Source organism: Colias eurytheme, chromosome 16 (assembly GCF_061535395.1).
Source record: "Colias eurytheme isolate Ceu_HAF_F1 chromosome 16, ilColEury1 Martin Lab GWU primary, whole genome shotgun sequence".
NCBI lineage: Eukaryota > Metazoa > Arthropoda > Insecta > Lepidoptera > Pieridae > Colias > Colias eurytheme.
In genome coordinates, this window is record NC_142995.1 from 10,432,509 (window position 1) to 10,452,327 (window position 19,819).

The 19,819-nt window shown below is 35.1% G+C and overlaps 5 protein-coding genes across 5 annotated transcripts in view; 2 read left to right on the forward strand and 3 right to left on the reverse strand.

Moving 5' to 3' along the window:
- Nucleotides 1-117: 117 nt before the first annotated feature.
- LOC149902052 (SAP30-binding protein) lies at nt 118-1,249 on the reverse strand. Its single transcript, XM_090110864.1, has one exon. It carries the CDS (start codon nt 1,073-1,075, stop codon nt 221-223), a length of 855 nt encoding a protein of 284 aa, XP_089966990.1. The 5' UTR covers nt 1,076-1,249; the 3' UTR covers nt 118-220.
- A 275-nt stretch (nt 1,250-1,524) lies between these two features.
- On the forward strand, nt 1,525-5,146 carry gry (trafficking protein particle complex subunit 11 gry). Its single transcript, XM_090110665.1, has one exon. It carries the CDS (start codon nt 1,711-1,713, stop codon nt 5,020-5,022), a length of 3,312 nt encoding a protein of 1,103 aa, XP_089966791.1. The 5' UTR covers nt 1,525-1,710; the 3' UTR covers nt 5,023-5,146.
- A 35-nt stretch (nt 5,147-5,181) lies between these two features.
- Prosbeta6 (proteasome beta6 subunit) lies at nt 5,182-6,014 on the reverse strand. Its single transcript, XM_090110667.1, has one exon. The coding sequence runs from the start codon at nt 5,912-5,914 to the stop codon at nt 5,216-5,218; it is 699 nt and encodes a 232-aa protein (XP_089966793.1). The 5' UTR covers nt 5,915-6,014; the 3' UTR covers nt 5,182-5,215.
- A 280-nt stretch (nt 6,015-6,294) lies between these two features.
- On the forward strand, nt 6,295-6,923 carry Dad1 (dolichyl-diphosphooligosaccharide--protein glycosyltransferase subunit). The gene is made up of 2 exons (XM_090111067.1): nt 6,295-6,594; nt 6,687-6,923. The coding sequence occupies exons 1-2, from the start codon at nt 6,387-6,389 to the stop codon at nt 6,815-6,817; spliced, it is 339 nt and encodes a 112-aa protein (XP_089967193.1). The 5' UTR covers nt 6,295-6,386; the 3' UTR covers nt 6,818-6,923.
- Nucleotides 6,924-9,660: 2,737 nt separating this feature from the next.
- Nucleotides 9,661-19,819, reverse strand: part of LOC149902056 (E3 ubiquitin-protein ligase AMFR-like) — a 48,317-nt gene continuing 38,158 nt past the window's right edge. Inside the window, exons 6-11 of the mRNA XM_090111207.1 lie at nt 15,745-15,855; nt 14,910-15,112; nt 11,819-12,012; nt 11,242-11,395; nt 10,924-11,017; nt 9,661-10,636 (exon numbers count right to left, since the gene is read on the reverse strand). Coding sequence (XP_089967333.1) covers nt 10,381-10,636; nt 10,924-11,017; nt 11,242-11,395; nt 11,819-12,012; nt 14,910-15,112; nt 15,745-15,855 — 1,012 coding nt within the window. The 3' untranslated portion in view covers nt 9,661-10,380. The remainder of the gene's footprint in view (nt 10,637-10,923; nt 11,018-11,241; nt 11,396-11,818; nt 12,013-14,909; nt 15,113-15,744; nt 15,856-19,819) is intronic.

Here is a 19,819-nt window from a genome sequence, read left to right on the forward strand (position 1 = left end):
ATTCAAAGATGAAATAGATACTATCACACCTAATAAAAAAAAAATTATTATTATTATTTTAATAAAAAAAATTGGGAATCATATTATAATATTTATACTTAATGAAATAAAACAAAATTTGATCTTAAAGCTATGATTGGTTTATTAATTTAACTTCATCAAAAAACTTTATATAATAATTTAGTCATAGCACATTGCCATGTGATCTTTTGGATTAAAGTCAAATTTTTGGTTTCTTGTTAATAGATCCAAAAGCTGAAATGACTGTGCCTTTGGTTCCCGTCACATTGCTGGTGAGAGGCTGCTGCAGGAGACCAGGCTGCTTGATAGCTGGCTTTGCTGCAACATTTGGAGCTGCCTGATCCCATTTAGACTTCCTTTTCTTTTCATCGTCACTCTCTGGCTTCTTCCCAGATATAAAGTCTATTTTAGATTTTTCTTTCCTTTCTTTTTCTCGCCTGTCCATCTCCAATTTCTGTACTCTTGCCAATTCATCATAATAAGACTCTTTCCCCCACCTGAGTGGATCATAGATTTCTGGCGGGTAATTAGTATCTAACTCGTTTATATCACAAAATTGAATTAACTTTTCATATATACTAGGATTTCTAAAGTTTTTTTTGTCTTGTATGATTTTATTCATATCTAATCCTTCTGTTAGCATTCTATTGTAGAACTTAGCTATTGTGTCTTGCAGCTCTTTTGGGCACTTTCCGGCAGGTTCAGGGGGTATAGTGACACCGTCTTGTGAATCGTCAGCATCTGACCGCAGTACTGCATCATCAGTGTCAGTTTCCATGGACAACCTTCTCATGTCGTCTTGGCTTTCCGCCGTTGGCGACATCTGCTCATCATCCGATACGATAGTATCGTCGACGTATGACACTAGCCTTCTTTTAGGTGAAGGGGGAGCAGATGAACTTTTTATAGTTTCATCGATGGCTTTCGGGCTTGGTTCTGCCTGTGAGACTTTGTGATCTTCCTTGTCCGGCGTTTGCTGCCCATCTTCCATGTCTTCTTCACCTTCAGAATCTGTGTAAGTGGCTGTGAGAGACGCTAAAGCTTGTGAGGCCATGGTTGCTTTTGTATAGATCTTCAATCAATATATCAGTAGCAATATATATATTCAGGAAATGTTTGCTAACTATATTCATTCAAAGTTTTGTTCTTTAGTTCAAACTAAACAAAAACAGGCTCAACACAAGACAAAAACGTGAATTGTAAAACGAGTAAACGACAACAATATTTGACATAATGTGAATGTCTAATTGACAACTTGACATTTTGACAAATGACAACGGAACTTATTTTTTACCTGGCGATCTGCACCTTACACATATGTTTGCAAATTAAATATTTAACGATACGTATGTACATTTAAATTGTATTTAAAATAATAAACATTAAATTTCAGTTTGTACTCAGTATTATAAGATATTGAATAATTTTTTTATCCTGAAACGGATTGCGGATTATTGACAAACGTTTGACAAAATTTACGTTTCGGTTTCTGTCATACGTCAAAGAAAGTGACGTGAATCTGCTGATGGGGACGGGGTGTAGAGTAGAAATTCTAAATGTAAATTGCATTAAAATACTTGGTGTAGTGTTCAATGTTCATGAATGCCTGCATTAAATGTGATATGAACTGATACAGGCCGCATATCGCCACGGCTTCTATTTGGTTGGAGTTGATACATTACGAATATAATGGCGACGCAACCAAGTGACAACACTGAATTTCCTCCAGAAATTATTCAGAAGCCGTTGGCATTAATCGGGCTCTCCGGATTAGATATTGTAAATAATGCAATTCACAAAACAATATGGGACGCATTTTCCAACAACCGCCGACCTGATCGTGCCTCTGTTAGATTTAAAATACTCAATAATACCTTTGAATTCCCAGTCGTGAAGCCCAAGAGAAATTCGTATGAATGGTACATACCGAAGGGGATTTTGAAGAAGAATTGGATAATAAAGCGAATTTCTTTAATACCTGCTGTAATTGTAATATTTTACGATATGGAGTGGAATGATCCTCAATGGAATGAGAAAATTATAGAATGTGCATCCAGAGTGCAGTCGATTCGAGCTGCTGTGGAAGGGCATGCAACTAAGGTAGCCGTAGTGGTTGTACAAAGTGGACTATCCCCTCCTCCGTCGGAATACATGCTGGGAGCTGAGAGAGCACAAGCTCTTTGCTCTGCATGTGAAATACAATCTAAGTCATTATTTGTCTTACCCCACAGTGACCACCTCATGGGATACATTATTAGGTTAGAAAATGCATTCTATGATATTGCACAAAATTATTATCACCATGAGACAAAAAATATTAAACAGCATAGAGATCATCTTAATAAGACTACACACCAATACTTGTTTGTGCGTCATCAATTCAAACTTGGTTTCTTGAATGAAATGAAGCAAGACTTCAGCACAGCTAATAAACATTACATGCATGCATATAATAACTTATTAGAAACACGGCAAGTAGATACCAATATCCATGAAATTAGGACAGTAGCTGGTTACCTCAATTATAAATTGTGCAAATTATTATTTACCCTAAATCTACCCAGAGATGCCATAACTCAGCTCAAGAACCATATTGAAAGATACAAAAGCAGGATAGGGCCTACTGAACTCTTGTTTGAACATTATGCATGGATTGCTAGACAATACAGTGCTTTTGGAGAGCTATTTGATGAGGCAATCAGAGCTGGTCTCCCGGCTATACAAACACAGCATCCAGGCTTCTACTATCAGTATGCAGCTCAATTTACTGTAAAGAGACGGCAGGCTATGAGGTCTGTGTGCTGTGAAGCATTACAGTATCCACCACCACCTGATCCCATGGAAGGTATCGTGGAATTTTATGGTCAAAGACCTTGGAGACCTGGAAGATTAAGTGCGGACCCTCATGATCCACAAAAGGAACAAGCGGCTGTTCTAGCTCTGCAGTACAATGAAAGAATATTCAATCACTCAGCAATGATTATAAGTTTCCTAGGTTGTGCTATTTCCCAATTTAAGACATTCCATTCACCTAGAATGAGAAAGCAGTTGGTTGTTGAAATGGCCAATGAATATTACTACTGTGCTGATTATGGCAAGGCTCTAACATTGCTCACACACATGCTATGGGATTATAGAAGGGAGAAGTGGTGGTTTCTTGCATCACATGTTCTAAATAGAGCATTACAATGTGCCTATCTATCTGCCAAGATACAGGATTATGTCCAACTCTCAGTTGAAGCATTATCCAAATACATCCTGGTACCAAATAATGACAGAGACAGGATTTACAGAAACATAATGTCTGTGTTAAACTTGAACATTCCCTCCCCAGAGCCAGATCTTCCGGCTGCTTCTCAAAGCAAAGCTTTAGAAATGTGGCAGAGTGTAATAGAAAAAGATCTTCTCACAATAACCATTGACATGGCTAACATTTCTAGCTTTATGGAGGTCAAAACAAAGTTTCGACAGCCGAAGTACAGAATGGATGAATTAGTTGAAGTTGAAATATTTGTAAGATTGACTTATAAAGTCACACTTCAAATAAGAGAAGCTTATCTTACAATCTCCAGCAACACGGAAACAATTGAAATCCCAGTTACCAAGGAAGGCATTACAAACTTTAAGCTTGCAGAGGGTAAAGTTCACAGATTCCTATGCCAATTTAAATCAAACCCTCAAGACAGTGGGTCAGAATTACACATTAAAAATGTCTCATTCATTCTGGATGCAGATAGAAAGAGAAGGATCATAATGAACTTTAAAATTGAAGAAAATAAAGCAACCAATACTTTTGTGCATCCAGAACTGTTACATTTCATTCTAAGTCCAAAAACTGATTATGAATTTGACTGCATTGTGCCTTTAACATCAGCTTCAATCGTATCAAGAGAGTGTAGACTCTCAGTGGGTGTTGTGAATAATGTGCCAGCTCTGCAAGGAGAATGGTTTCCTACCACCTTTACAATCACCAATGATGAGGAATGTGCAGTTTCTGATATGACAGTCACTCTCACTCTTCTTAGTTCACCAGATAACCCTAATCCTGACTCTGTAACAGATCTTACTCTCAGGCGAGGGGAACCACAAACACAGCCATTAAAACTGCAAGTTGGCAATGTTGACAAGGCTAGTAGTTTCTCTAATACCTTCTACATAAAAACCAATAAAACAGCAACAACCACAGTTCAAATTAAAGTGTCATACTTCATTAATCTGAATGAAACTCCAAGATTAGAATGTGTCAAAGACTTTACAACTAAGATATCTGTAATAAAGCCCTTTGAAGTTACTGCTAATTTCTTAGATTTAAATTTCAAACCAATCACAAAATGCTTTGTAGATGATGCTTTCATAGTTATGCCTCAAATAAAAATTTTAAGTCCCTGGGCCTTGCAAATTTTAGACACAGAATTGGAAACAGTTGAGTCATTCAGGCATTGTGATAAGGAATCAGTATCATGTATTAGAAACCTAGAAGTAGCAGAGAAAGATGTAGCATCTGATGCTGTTTGTATACAAGCTGCATATAAACCTAAAGATCCACCAATAAGAATTGGTTTGTACAATATCAAATGGAAAAGAAAAAGTGACAGAGATGCTCCTTGTGTCATGAGTAGTACTGCTCTAGCTGGCTTGCCAATAGATGATTGTCCCATATCTGTAGAGGTTAGCTATCCAGAAACAGTGCAATTACAAACTAGTGTGCCTTTGAAATGCATTTTAATTGGAAATACAAATGTGCCAGTCCGACTGAGCCTTGCAGTGGATGGAACAGACTCATACATGTTTTCTGGCTACAAAAAATTCACCATAACTGTTCCCCCTAAAGAAAAAGTGGAATTATGCTACAATATTCATCCTCTAGTTGCTGGAAACACTACACCACCCAGATTAAAAGCCACTTTGCTTGGAGACACTTCGAGACAGGAAGTTGTTACAGAAATGTTTGAAAAGAATTTTCCACAAACTATATTTGTTATGCCTAAGTACAATAAGTGAATTGTATTGTTATATAGATATTCAGATTTATTGAGATTTGTAAATAGTGTTTGAACAAATTATGTAATTATATTGTAGTTACCCTGTAATTATTATAATAAAATAAAGTCAGTTATTGTTAAAAGGTGTTTATATTGAAAATTAATAAAATGCAATATGTATTTAGAAATACAATTTATTATAATACTACAAATTAATCTTTACGGAGCTCAAATTTCTCTTCCTGGATTCCATTTGCAGTAATAATAAGAATGTAGATGCTATCACCCGTATAGATGTCTCTCTCAGCTGCACTTATAAAGACATCCTTCAAAAGAGCCAAAGCCTTCTCTCGGGGCAATGGAACTTCAGTAACATTTTGCATATTCTTTAGCCCAATTTGGTTGTCCAAGAGGGGTTGTAGCTGTGCCCCCGCAGAGCCTCCCGCTCGGTAGTTAGATCGCTCACAGTGCCCGATGGGATCATAGCTGTACACACAGCCCTTTCCTTCACCATCAATACCGGCCAACACATTTGAGACATAATATGGGAAGAAACGTTTGTAATACAACATCGTTGACAGCATCTGTGCGACCGCAGGTGTTGTCATTGCTTTGTTGTGTTCGTGCTCGTACATTTGCATGCGCGCTTGAAGGAGCCTCGTCAGGGTCAGAGTATCACACCAACAACCCGTTGCACCGAGTACGGTTTTATCAGAGAGTTTGAAAAGCTTCTTTTGTTCTCTTGTATAGATAGAAAATCCGGTACTAAGTCGAGTATCAGCTCCAATTACTGCATAATCCTCACCGGCAATAGCAACGATGCTTCCACCGTTGTCTGCATATGGCTCGAAATGCACCTTTTTTGCTCCAGGCAAAGCATATTCAGGGAAATTTTCATTTAAACTCATCATTTTGAATTTAATAGTGTGTTCGATGTATTACTTTTAAATGAATTGGTTGATACTTGATGATAAGCACAATTTAACAATATAGAATGACAAGCAAAACTTGACTGAGTTAACAGGATTATTCATTATTGCCATTTGCCATACACAGAGGGCCCACAGAACATGTAACTTTGGCCACACTCTATGATATTATAAATCGGTGTAATCTGAAAATGTATAATAAGTAATAAAATGTATTTAAACTATAAAATTTACGACTACATACATAAATCTACACACACATACCACTGAAGCTTTAAAGATATTTTATTTGGGAACAAATAATGTAAATTAAATCTCAGCGTGAATGTACAGACACAGACTATGGCACTGTAAAAGGACACGTCATATTTGCAAATTGTCAACAACGTCAAAATTGTAAATTCTTCTACCAATTTGTGTTTGTAAAAGTGTAATTGCAAATTTTTAAATAACCATGACTTCAATAGCGTCAGTAATTCCAAAACTATATCAAGAGTACTCTACCAAAACTCCAAAGAAGCTGAAAATTATAGATGCTTATCTATTATACGTTTTCTTGACCGGTGTCATACAATTCGTTTACTGTTGTCTCGTCGGCACTTTTCCCTTTAACTCCTTTTTAAGTGGCTTTATATCCTGTGTAAGCTCGTTTGTTCTTGGTGGTAAGTAAATTAAATTACACAAACGTATATAATAGCTGTGTAATTAAAATCAATTCTTTCAGATTTACTAATACAAGGTTATGTTTTTACAGTGTGTTTACGGTTGCAAGTAAATCCTGAAAATAAGAGCGAATTTTCCGGACTGAGCGCAGAGCGAGGCTTCGCTGATTTCATATTTGCCCATCTTGTTCTACATATAGTTGTGATGAACTTCATTGGCTAAATAATATCATTTAATTTTAAGGATTTAAGTGTAATAAATTTCAATATTATGAGTATTGGAATAAATATGTATGTAATATATTGCAATAAATGAAGTACTGATTTCACATTATTGTTTTTTATTTTCTCCCTGAAGATTTGAAACTATATTTTCAGGCCATTCAGGCAAACCTCTAGTAATATCAAATAGGTACGTTGCTGAAAAGTAAAAAAATAATTTTGTCCAAATTTCATACAGATTCTATTAATAATTGACTTTTGGGTTAAAAATTGGAAGGAATATTATGTATAACTTTACTTTCTATTCTTTATAAGATCCTCATTTTTAGCATTTTAATGCTATAAATTAATGAAACATAAAATTCATACAACTTTTTTTTGTATCACAAGCAGGGCAGGTTGAAATTCAAGAAAATTTAATAAATACACATGGTTGCACAAAAGTTCATAAATAAAAACTCTGTACCTACTTTAATAATTGTGACACAGTCTTAACCACTGACTAGTGACCACCACTTGCCACTAACTTCTTACTAGTAACTACACAGTGCACTGTGTAGTGCAGTGTAGAGCGTTTTCAAATTATTTCCAATTAGTTAAGTATATATTATCCAATAAAATTGAACTGCTTAGAAATTGGCGCCAACTGTTTGTTTTATTCCACGGTCCGTTAATTAGCTATTTGCGAACTGTTTCAATTAATTCAAATTCAATGGGTTTTAGTAATAGTGAACCCTTTTGTTTTTCAGGGTTCTATAAATTTAGATCCAAACACTACTGAAAGACAAATCTAATGTGCTAGGAATGGCTAGGATTTTGTCATGTACCTAACAATAAATGTCAGACCGCACTACCCGTAACTACTCGACGCGTCATAATAATGCCGATTGCCGACTTGTAAAAATTTTGTCGCGCAGCGACGTGGCACGTATGAAATTTCATATAAAACATAGGCTGTGTCGCGTCGCAACGATACGCTGCAGGCGCGTAGTTGCGCCTAGTGTGGTCTGACCTTAAAGGGTAGTAAATTAATAAAAAAAACACAACACATATTTTATTCATTTTATTTAATTCTGACTAGTGTTCAAATTTATAGTAATTACACGTAACAGTTCTACTTCGAAACTGTAAAACTTGTCGCAAAAATGTAACAAACAAAAAGTAAATAGAATAATTAATGTAAGTACAATCGTAAAAATATTACATGAGTATAAATACTAAACTAATTTAAAGTTGTGGGACCTAAAATAAAGCAGTTTTTAATAATTATGTGCTGTTATGAGTACATAATATAGAGTTTTATGATAAATTTAATGTTGCCTACACACTTAAGTAAAATGGTGAAAAGTTAAAGGTCCAAAAACATTGACCAGTGGACGACTCATTCTCACAATAGCTACACATACAAAAATACTCTGAAGTTTACATTGATATATCTAAATAGTTATCACTAATGACCATGCTTGTAAACATTCTCAATCTGCAATTTACTTAAAGACTGCTTTGTTTATTACAAAAGAGCAATCAAATGTTTATAAACAATTGGTAAATAGAGTAACACCCACTTATAAACATTACAACTCTTCACACTATGCAACTTCACTCTTTACAGTATGCAAATGTAAAGCATAAAGCAACCAGAACCATGAACTTTTCAAAATAACTCTGTACAAAGAAAATTGTTTCCTCTGAAAAAAATGAGATGTCATAATGTTTATAAAAGTGGGTGAAAATTATCGTATGAAATGGCCTAATAATACAACTGAGCAATACAATTGATATTTTAAGCCTATATATTTTAGGAGATTCAAATCTTTTCTGAAGTAGTAAATTCAATCTTTTTAATATGGGCTTAAAACAGTATTGCCGTAAAAAATGTTTATATTTATATTTTTCTATATTTACGTGCATATAACATCGCGAGATCACATTAACTAACATTCACAAAAGATACAAATATTTGCAATCACTGGTGAAGTGGTGATCAAATGACTACAATTATAACTATTTTGTAAAACCTTTGTCTAGTTCTTCGCTAGCGATATATTTCACGAATATTTAAAAATGTAACCATATAACTAGAATACGAGTACTAAGAATATTTCGACCCAACTCGCAGACACTCCAAACTATTTAAGCTCTCACCAAGTCCAAAGTGCCTGCGTCTCGGGTATTATAAAACTATACAAATACAATCAGCCTCAAAACTACTTAAAATACACACAAATTTATATTACGTAGTTCTCACATCAAGAAACACACAGGCGGCAAGATACTTTAAATATTTACGCCTTATTTAAAATATTATGTATGGTAAATTATCACGAATATTAAAATACGACTGAATAATATATTATAATTTGAAAAAACACGCATATAAATGTATAGCATATAATAAATATGTAGATGTACATATAACCGCCGTACATTCAGACAATTCTCATATAATAAAAACTTAATAACTATTATACATTGCATGTGTTAATATTAAAATTAATGAATTATATTAATAGTTGTAAAATAAATTGACAAAAAACTATTGTTTGTGCGGAAATAAGACATATCTTTAAATATTGCCTTTTAAGTGTTATTTAAATAAAAAAATATAAAAGTAATTATTACTGAAATAAAAGTTTGCTTACTATGTATATAATAGTGTATATCTTGTAAGATAATAATTAAGAAATTTACGGTATTTTTACAAGTGTTACATATCTGGTATTATTAAATAATTTAGTAGGTCAATATTTAAATATCTACAGTCTGTAGATAATATTTACAAACTAATGCGTCTGAGATCATATTACCATATTATGAAAGGCATACCATATTACCATATTTGCTGATAATTTAATCTGTACAACTTCTACTGCACGCATAAGAGTAATTATTCGTAAAAACTAAGAAATGTACATATGTATTAAATTTCGATTTTTTTTTCCTCACGCAAGTTTTTTATGATGACTGTACACCGAAATCTAAGTTTTTTAATCTGCAAGATGTTTAGCATGTTTTTTTTAACATTTAAATAATTGTTATGGTCTATTTACAAATTTTGTATCGAGTTTTCCCTCCCCTCTACATTTTTGGACGGCCCCACATATACCCAATTAAATATCGACATGTTTGACACAGGACACAGTACGCCATCTCGTGGCGGCTTTTGTATAAGCTTAGTTTTTAAAGGATACATTACTTTTTTCTGTACAGAGGATACAAAATGTACCTTGAACATTTTTTTACAAACAGACCAAAATTAAGTATCCAAATCTAATCCTTTACGCTCCGGAGCGAAAAAACAACGAATACGTCATTTTCGCGCCATACTTCACAACTGTCACTGTCAACGTCAAACTGTCACTGTCACTTTTTTTTTCTTATGGCAACGATTATTGCCAGTATCAAGTCAAACTGTCACTAATTCCGCGGCGAAATTCAAATTATCCCACAAGCACTAGATCACTTCACTATACCACTTTGCACAGTTTACGTGGGCCGCGCGTCGTAACGCGAGTGCCGCGTGAGCGCCGTGCTCGCGACGCGCGTCATTATGTGGCGGAACACTCAGCTGCGCGGCCACTGCTCCGCGTGACCGTGGGCGGCGTGACCGTGACCGTGAGCGGCTGTGGCGTGACCGTAAGCGGCTGTGGCGTGACCGTGACTGGCTGTAGCGCGGTCGCTGGGTGCGTCCCGCGATATCTTCTCGAGGTACTTCTGTCTGGCCGCCGCTATGAGCTGCTGTTTGCGCTTGCGCAGTAAAACCTCGCGTTCTGATGCGTTCTGGGAGAACTCCACTTGGATCGGCTCTTGCAGTATCGTGCTGGAAAGGGAATTTTATTATTTACTAGCGGTCCGCCCCGGCTTCGCCCGTGGTACATGTTTACGTTTTCTCTACATAAGAACCATCCTCGTACTTCAAGGAATATAATAAAAAAGAATTATCGAAATCGGTTCAGCCGTTCTCGAGTTATGCGCTTACCAACACATTTTGCGATTCATTTTTATATATAAGATGATGGTGTTAATTGTAATTATGTTGCAAGTTATATAAAATATAGATTATTTATACATAGTAATATGAATGTGGTATGGTATGTAGTAACTAACCCGTCATGAGTGCCGGTGGCAGGTGTGGAGTCAGTGGATGAGACGGAGGGGCTCGTTTCTATTTCACTATCGTTGTCTGTAGCCGTTTCGTTCACTGTAAATAAATTAGATTTTCATTTTACAAAAATTTACAATATAATTGTAAATTTGTAATTGACAATAATCTTTCCACACGTCCACGTCCACAAGCCCTCTGTACGTATTCACAGCGGGCACCGCGTGCTCAGGTCCGGGGCCGGGGTGCGGTGCGAGCGCGGCAGATGCCACATGCCGTCGAACTGTTCGATCCTAAGACGTCCACAAGCCCCCTATACTTACCCACAGCAGGTGTCTGCAGCCCGGGGGCGGGGTGCGCGGGGTGCGGGGCGAGCGCACCGTCGAGGATGTTCTCTATAGTGCGGTGCGGGTCGCGCGTGCGCAGCAGGTCCGCGCGCACCCGCGCCGCCGCCACCTGCGGGAACACCGCCGACACCTGCGCAACAATATACAATCAAAGTACATTCATACAAAAAAATTATTGTCGCGAGAGCGTAGAACTGAGGGGTCTCGGGTTCGATTCCCGGTGGAAACGAAAAAAAAAAGTCTCGGTCTGGCAGGACACAGAAAGCTGATCGCCTACTTTTTCCTAAAGAAAATCGATCAATGAAACATATGTATAAATAATGCGTCTGCCCCTTACCCCACTAAGAGACGCGGGACTTCACACAATAGAAAAAATCAAACTAATAATTACTACTTAATTAATACCTTGAAATTTCAAAGTCGCGTCATGACAATACCGTCACGTCATGGAGTAAGGCGACAAATTTGTTATTTTTGAATGATGCCAAAAAAGTTTCACTTCTGATGCGCTTTTTATATTGATAAATTACTAGAATAGTTCTTAGTGCCTCACCTGAGCGAGCATAGCATCCAAATGCGGTGTGTTAATCTCCATCTCAGCGATTACGGGGCTGGGAGTTGCCCCTGTGGGGTTGGGGGTCGCAGTGGCGGGGGTTGTGGGGGTTGCAGGAGTCGCGGGGGGCAAGTCGGCGCGCACACGCGTCACTTCTACGGAGAAACTCGGCAGCCACGACACGTAGCGGGAACCTGGAAAATATAAAAATATTTATGATTAAAGTTTTAGTTACAATATTTTAAATTTTAGATCGAAGGTAATATTAATCATAACAGAACGTATAATGCTAAAACTAAGACAAGAATGTACATCTATTTAACAAATATTTCCCCACTTCACTAATTTCAATAATCCTATTCCAATAGCCCCATCCTACGTATCTCACCTAATAACTCAGCAAGTAGCCATCGCAGAACAATCAATGCCCCCAACACGAACCCCACACACACAGCTAAATTTGTGCACACACGCGCTACCATTTATACACAGTGCGTGTTTATGTGTATGTATATTTTTATTTATTTTTTTACACTTTTGTTTGGTACATTTTTGCGACGATGAATAATATTATTGTTAAAAGATTACTGTCATGTCATGATTGTTGGTGACAGTGACAGACAGAGGATGTGATTATTCCACAGAACAATAAAAACAAATAGAAGTGCTTTAATGTCATAATTAGTATGAAAACCAGTGTCGCCAAACCCACACATTTAAACCGATAGTTATACAGTACACTACAAGTAAACTATGCCTTTGATTGGACTGCTTAATTTGAGTAAAAACTGACTTATGTTATAAATTCAGCATTTCAATATGTACCCTAACGCACCATGTTACGGTTTATTTTAGTATAACATCTCTAGGTATATTAGCTGTTTTTTTTCTCATTGCACAGAAATTCCATATTCGAAAAACATTCAGCTACTCCACAACAGAGGGCGTTAGTTTTCAATAGATATAACTTTGAACCTCAACACATAGAGATAAGGTTGAAATTTGTGTCACTCAACATTAATGACATTAACTTGATATTTATCTGATGCTATGCCCTGAGGGATGTCAGTCTTGTTATCGATATCGAGATATCGATAATTCACAAATAAATATTTTTTGTGTATTTTTTTTTTCTTTCTATTATACGAGTATAGTATAATGTGTCACATTTTGGAGTATGTTTATTACTACTAAGTACGTCTTTTTATATTATTATTATTAAATAAAAAACGGAATAGAATAGTACTACATATATTTACAAAATACAAACAGAAAATATGCATTATTTTAAATCTTGGAACTGCCGTAGGTTTGCTGTATCGGTGGCCTTTGTTAAACTGCTTAGTGCTGTTCGGCATTCAGTTAACTCGTCACGTTGCATTTATCCATTTCTCTTTTAAATTAGCCTCTTTGGGAAATCTGTAAATAAATTGGACAAATGAAAGCTAAGGAAAAATAAAATAAAATTTAATATTTATAATGTTTGTCTTTTCTAAAGTATCGATACTGTCGATATGCGCCACAAGCATCACTAAAGCGACATTCGTTTGTTTATTGCAATAATATTCCAGAAATTCTTGTTTGCTGTTCAATCTATAATAGTACTAATTTCTTACGGATTAAGGTTCATTTTGACTAGATATTTGTATACAATTTTGACAAATTACAAGCGAAGATATAACATAAAATATTATATGTAAAATAAATAAAAATAAGACTTACCGATGGTATGAAATGCCTCCATTGCTGATATTATTTCGTCTGCTATCATTTTTGCACTCTAATACCGAACAACACGTCCTAATTAATTAATAAATACGGAAAAAAGGTTTGACAGCTGACAACCGACTCGAATATTTTTCTGCGCACAACTGAGAGCAAGTTAGGTGATCTTACCTTACAAGTGACACGTGGGCCACGCCCACATCACACTTCTATCTACTTTACTGTTCTGTGGATTATTCTATTCTAAGTTGCTGAATAAGGTTGTATAACATCGCACATACTATAAAATAAAACTTGATAAAAAATACCTATTATCGTGTACTTGCTTCATAACATGAAAATTACCAGTTTTTACAGATTTGAGGGTAGTTGTAAAAAAGTGGTTTGCTATTTATTCTATAGGTAATAAATATGAACAGTGTTATGTCACTAAATCGATTTTAATCTACAATTCTCCTAATGAAACAAAAGTGTAACCACTGAATTAAACAACTAATTATTTATGCAAGAATTTTGATAATAAATTATTGAAATGAGTGAAATGACAATGCAGTGTCGTGAACTGTGGTGAATCACATTCGCGCGGGACACTGGGGTTAAGTGTATTGGAATAATATTGTTCCCGCTTATATGTATTCGCAATGTGTAAGTTAAAGTATGTAATAATGAGAAATAACATTTTGGTTGTATAGAAAATTGTAAGTAAAGAAGTAAAAGTATTGAAAATTGTTTTAAGTAGAGTATACATGAATGTATTTTTATTAGTAAGAAATACAAAAATTGGAAAAAAAATAACAATGAATTAAACATGAATAATTCTTAATAAAGAAAACTGTTACGAAAATTCTTTACCACAACTATCAAAATTATCAACGAATCATGTAATATACGTATACCTAAAATATCGTGTACAAAACTGAAAGCACATACATAGTAAAGACAACAACAGTACCACAGAATACATAATACATAGTAGCTAAACGCTACAGAACGGACGCTCTCCGCCTCCCGCCAAAATTAAACTTACCTCACCCCGCGCGATCAGACATAAAATGGGCCATATTTTTCTGCAAGGACGATACGCAACGAAGATTGACAACATTAATCAAATTGACTTAAAGTAATTTTATTATTTTGGATTTGTGATTATCGTTTATTTATCGTAGAAAATGGTTAGATATTGTGCTGTTTACGGATGTATTTCATCAGAAAAACGCGAATTTTTTTTTACGCTAGTCACAAATGTGCCAAACATAAAGCGTTAACACACACATTTGCACTTATCGTTTTGACAGTCTCTACAGTGAGACTGTCAAAACGATAATTTTGTATGGAGTGTCCGGGGTGTGACAGTACATCAACTCACCATCAAAGTGAAACAGGTGGTTCGCATTGTTCGCGTCGTTGCCGATCTGCGTGAGCGGGTTGAGCGGATTGAGCGGGTTGAGCGGCGTGAGCGGAATGAGCGGAGTGAGCGGAGTGAGCGGAGTGCGCGCGGGCTGAGCGGACAGCGCGCGGCGGCACGTGGGGCACGACGCGTCTTGTTGCACCCAGCGGCACAGGCACGAGCTGCGGGCAAACACAAACTCATATTGTAACCTATACCATACGTTACAAAATACGTCACTATCCATATTGCCACATCTACTATATAAAAATAAGTCGGGTTTTCCTTCCTATAACTCCAGAACGCACGAACCGATTTCCACGGTTTTGCATTCGTTGGAAAGGTCTCGGGCTCCGTGAGGTTTATAGCAAAGAAAAGGTGTCTCTGGTGGCGAAACGGAGTTCGCTCGGTTTGCTAGTATTATGATATTTTTTACACTTTACAAACACTAAGAAACAATAGAGAAATCTTGTATAAATAAATTCTTAGTACAAAAAAAATACTACATATATGATTTTATACTGAATTTATTCTGTGGTCAGAATTCGTTCTGCTCTCATTAAATATGCAAAATTAAATGAATAAGGAGAAATATTATTTTATTGCTACTTTCTCATAAAGCAATTACTTCACGTTCTGTTTACAATATATTTTCATGCTTTTGTTCAAAACGAAAGCTTTAAACTTTTAAAGCCAACACTAAAAAGAATGCTTATAAGCAACGTCTCCGTTGGGACGAGAATGTGTTGCCGTCCTTAAATTGACACAAAAATTCGTAAAGAATTAATATTGAGTATGGCAATGAGCGACTAACTTGTGGAAGAGATGTGCGCAGGGCAGTTTGCGCGCCTCCTTCATGGGCTCCCAGCAGATGGCGCAGTTGTCCTGGTTCTTCGCCACCTCCTCGGGGCTCGCCATCGGGTAACTAAGAATATTATATGTATTCATTAAAATACTATATTTATGGAATAACAAAATAGTTAAAACTCTATTTATTGATGTCAATATAATACAACTTAACTACAACTATAATATAATACAACAACAAATAGTCAGTAGTTCATTGATATGATTATTCATGTGAATAATCATATCAATGAACTACTGACTATTTGTTTAGTTTAATAGAATTCAAATGCTTTATAAATTTTTTTATAGGAAAAAATCAATCGCGAGTTTGGTGGGATCGCGCGCGAAAGACGTGGGTTCGAATATCTACTTGTGATCATATTTTTCATTCTTGCTATTAATAAGATACAGTCACTATGAATAGGCCTTAGTTACCATACTGTTTAACATTTATACTGTGGTTCTCTGTTAGTTATTGCAATAGCCATAGATTCGTCTTTATGTATGTGCATGAACATAATGTATACGCAAATATTTTTTATTTATATTATATTGCAATTTTATGTGATTTTTCATTGATCATAATTCAGCAAAACGAGGGCGGGTCGCGGTTGAAAATATAATAAACCACATATTTTTTTAGGTACCTTCGAAAATTTAATTAAACACAAAGAGACACCAGTTAATTGACCTTTCATAGAATACAAAATAATATTCATGTAGATTAACATTATTTTAAATAAATAAAAAAAGAAATGATTCAACGACCGCATAATTAGGATCACGACCCGTTCTAGTTATGTGGATATGTTTTTCTACGTTTTTCTACAAAAAGTATAGATTTTACAGTTATATGTTTCTTATTCATGAAAATATAAAAGAAATAATTTGTAAGCCGATTTTACTTACTGACGCGTAATTTCTTTCAGTTTAAACTGGGACACAAATTAATTTATTCAAAAATATATATACCAAAGGTAGCGTAGTGTTTTGTGCTATTTATTAATAAATAATGAACGCATATTTATACCAACTTTCATACCTCAAATATTCAAAAGATTAGAATAATTTAAGCAATCAAGTGTTTTGGTTCATTGACCAGTAAATTTTTAACCTCTATTAAAATATGGTTTTATTAACCAGCTGTTATGGGTCACCCGATGAATAAATATCAGAGTTTAGCATTGAGATAATATTAATATGGAGACGACACCGCCTACATCACTTATGTTCCACTCAACATACGCCATGTGGCGTATGTTGAGCGGTTTTTTTTAATGGTTTTAAAGTGAATCGCATCAAATATGCTTTCGTGTGTGTTACGATATTGCACAAATAATACGGAAAAGTGCAAAGGAATAACTTTCATCGGTAAGTACCTAACTAGATAATAATTTTTAAAAATTAGTTAGAGCAAAAAAATGGCGCACAGATTTTGTTCGTGGTGTCTCCTCCATACGTAGTAATATTATCTCAATGGAGTTTAGCACATTTCCTTCCGTACTATTATTATTATTTTGGTATTGTACATATTTTAAGATATCAATATGATTATTTATTATTCATTTCCATAATACTATGCACAAGTGAAATGTTTTAACTTTAAAAAATAAAGCATTTACATAAAAACTAGAAAATGCTTTGTTTCAAAGTCAATATATTGTGTTATTTAGCCAAAGGCTGTACACTTGTAGAGATAGCGTATCTAATCAGTTCATGTGCCCTCAAATGATAACAGGTGTATTGGAGTTAAGCCTCTGTTTTATTTATATACCAATTTAAACAATATTTTGGGAGAGATATTTCAATGCCATAAAGTTGAATTTATAAAACACACAAAAAATAAAACATACAATAGACAGATTCAAGACTATTTGAATATTTGTATCAAGTTAAAGAGAAAGTCACAAAACAAAACCTCATCTATATTTTTTGACCAATCAGTTTTAAAAAAATATTAAGGAATGCCGATAAAATTGATATGGGTCTACATAACAGTTGATCTTGTTCAGGTCAGGTTATACCTACTTTTGAAAATTTGATTTATCATCAATTTTTAATTAATTACATATTTACAAAACAACACAGACAAATCAATTATTATCAACTACATATTTTCTTGTCATAGTTCAAAATCTAATAATTTTCCTTCACTACACACATTTAATAAACAGCTAATTATAACAACAATAAAGCAATGGGTCAGTACATTTCTACAGAAAAGCAGATAATCTGTGAAATGTATAATTAATACAATACAATTGACCTCAATGTTATTGTAATTTAATCACAATTAAGATCGGATCTTCAGTTTGCATTAATATCTTCCCACATTAAGGCATCTGCAGTTGATTATAATGAAAAGTACTAGAATACATAATCAATTTGACCTGGGATTCATTTAGGCCGGTTGCAGAGCTTTACCGATTATCAGTGCGTACGTCAGTGGCGCTTGTCATATGTATGTAAATTCTAAAAACCGTACATAGCTAGACCGACCATACGCACGCGTATTTCCATTATTCGCTTGAGAATAGAGCATATTTGCTTCTTATTTTTACCAAATTTATATCATATTTTTAATGCTTAAATTAGATAAAAAAGTCACAATATGTAGCGGTTTTTTATTGAACCCCTTATCATTTTTTATCAATCGTTATAAAATTTGTCAATAACCCAAAAGCCCTGCTTAGCATGTTGTATAAAGTGATGTTTGTTCCCTATATAACTGTTTTTTTTTATTTGTTTATAAAAATAAAAATATAATTTGTATCATTGACGCATCTAATGTCGGTATACATTCGCGCGATGTGACGAGCCTCGTACGACTTTAATTGCTCATTGGCGGGAAAACACGTGATAATATTGTTCATAGTAGTTCGTAGTGGTCAATATGTCTATGGTCAATACAATCACATTCTATATTATTTCCTTTTGAAGGATGAGTAAAACTGATTTATGACCAATATTTGTTTTGTGGTTTTATGCGAGTATTTGGAAATTCATTCGAATTATTAAATTCAGTTCATTCATTCACATTAGTTGACTTTGAGACAATGAGTCGAGACGTCGCATTGTTAACAAATACAGAAAAGGTTACGTCTTGGCGGGGGCACTACCGTGCCCCCAGATTTTTTAAGCTATTGCATAGCTTCTATCGCGGGCCTTGAGCGCGGGGACCGAATCAACAAATTCCGTAACGAAAAACCTCACGCTCCCTCACTCCGACGGGCGGAGGTGTGGCTTGAAGGTGTGGAGGAAGGAAGGTGGAATTCCTCCATCGAAAAAGGAGGATTCTCGACCAGTCTACTCGACTGGCCGGCCGTTGAGGCCCCAATGGATGATGTCGGAAAGTTGTATATATAGCTCTGTAAAGAAAAAATTTCGCTTGCGCGATTCAGAACGAGGTGTCGCTACAAAGGCATAGCATGCAATAGCTTTACCGCGGCAGTCACCGAGTGCCACACGTCGTTTTTTTTTACATAGTTTTTTTTTAATTTATTCAGATATTTATTATTAATTGAGAAATGAGACAAGTATCTTTATGTTTTAAATTTATGGAATCTTACAAAATTTGCATTTTTTGTACCACATCCAATAAAAGAAAAAAACAATTCTATTTCTATTTCAAAACATAGCTGTATTTTAATTTTTTATTTATAACCATTCCCAGTACTTTAGTTTTCTAGCCAACTACGAGTTAGTTCGATATAGCGTATGGAGGGCTCTTGAGGCATTGTGCGCGAACTGGGCCGCCCTTAGCTTCGATACCATTGCACTTAACTACACGTATAGCCCATAGGTTTTATAATATTTATTCATGAAATACATTTATTTAGAGAGCAAAAGTTATTATTCAATACGTCTTATCATTGAGGTACGATACGTTCCAGACAACTGAAAACATTAGTTTACAGTGGAAACGAAGTGTATGAAAAAATAAGGACCACAATTAAAAAAAAAACTCTAATGATATTATATAATACTGGTGTAGGTTACTAAACTTTTTGTTTAATTTTTATAGAAAATTCCAAAAGTTT

Coding starts and splice junctions, on each gene's coding strand:
- LOC149902052 (XM_090110864.1), bottom strand. CDS start 1,075: ATGGCCTCACAAGCTTTAGCGTCTCTCACAGCCACTTACACAGATTCT.
- gry (XM_090110665.1), top strand. CDS start 1,711: ATGGCGACGCAACCAAGTGACAACACTGAATTTCCTCCAGAAATTATT.
- Prosbeta6 (XM_090110667.1), bottom strand. CDS start 5,914: ATGATGAGTTTAAATGAAAATTTCCCTGAATATGCTTTGCCTGGAGCA.
- Dad1 (XM_090111067.1), top strand. CDS start 6,387: ATGACTTCAATAGCGTCAGTAATTCCAAAACTATATCAAGAGTACTCT. Junction 6,595..6,686: donor AAGCTCGTTTGTTCTTGGTG/GTAAGTAAATTA, acceptor ATGTTTTTACAG/TGTGTTTACGGTTGCAAGTA.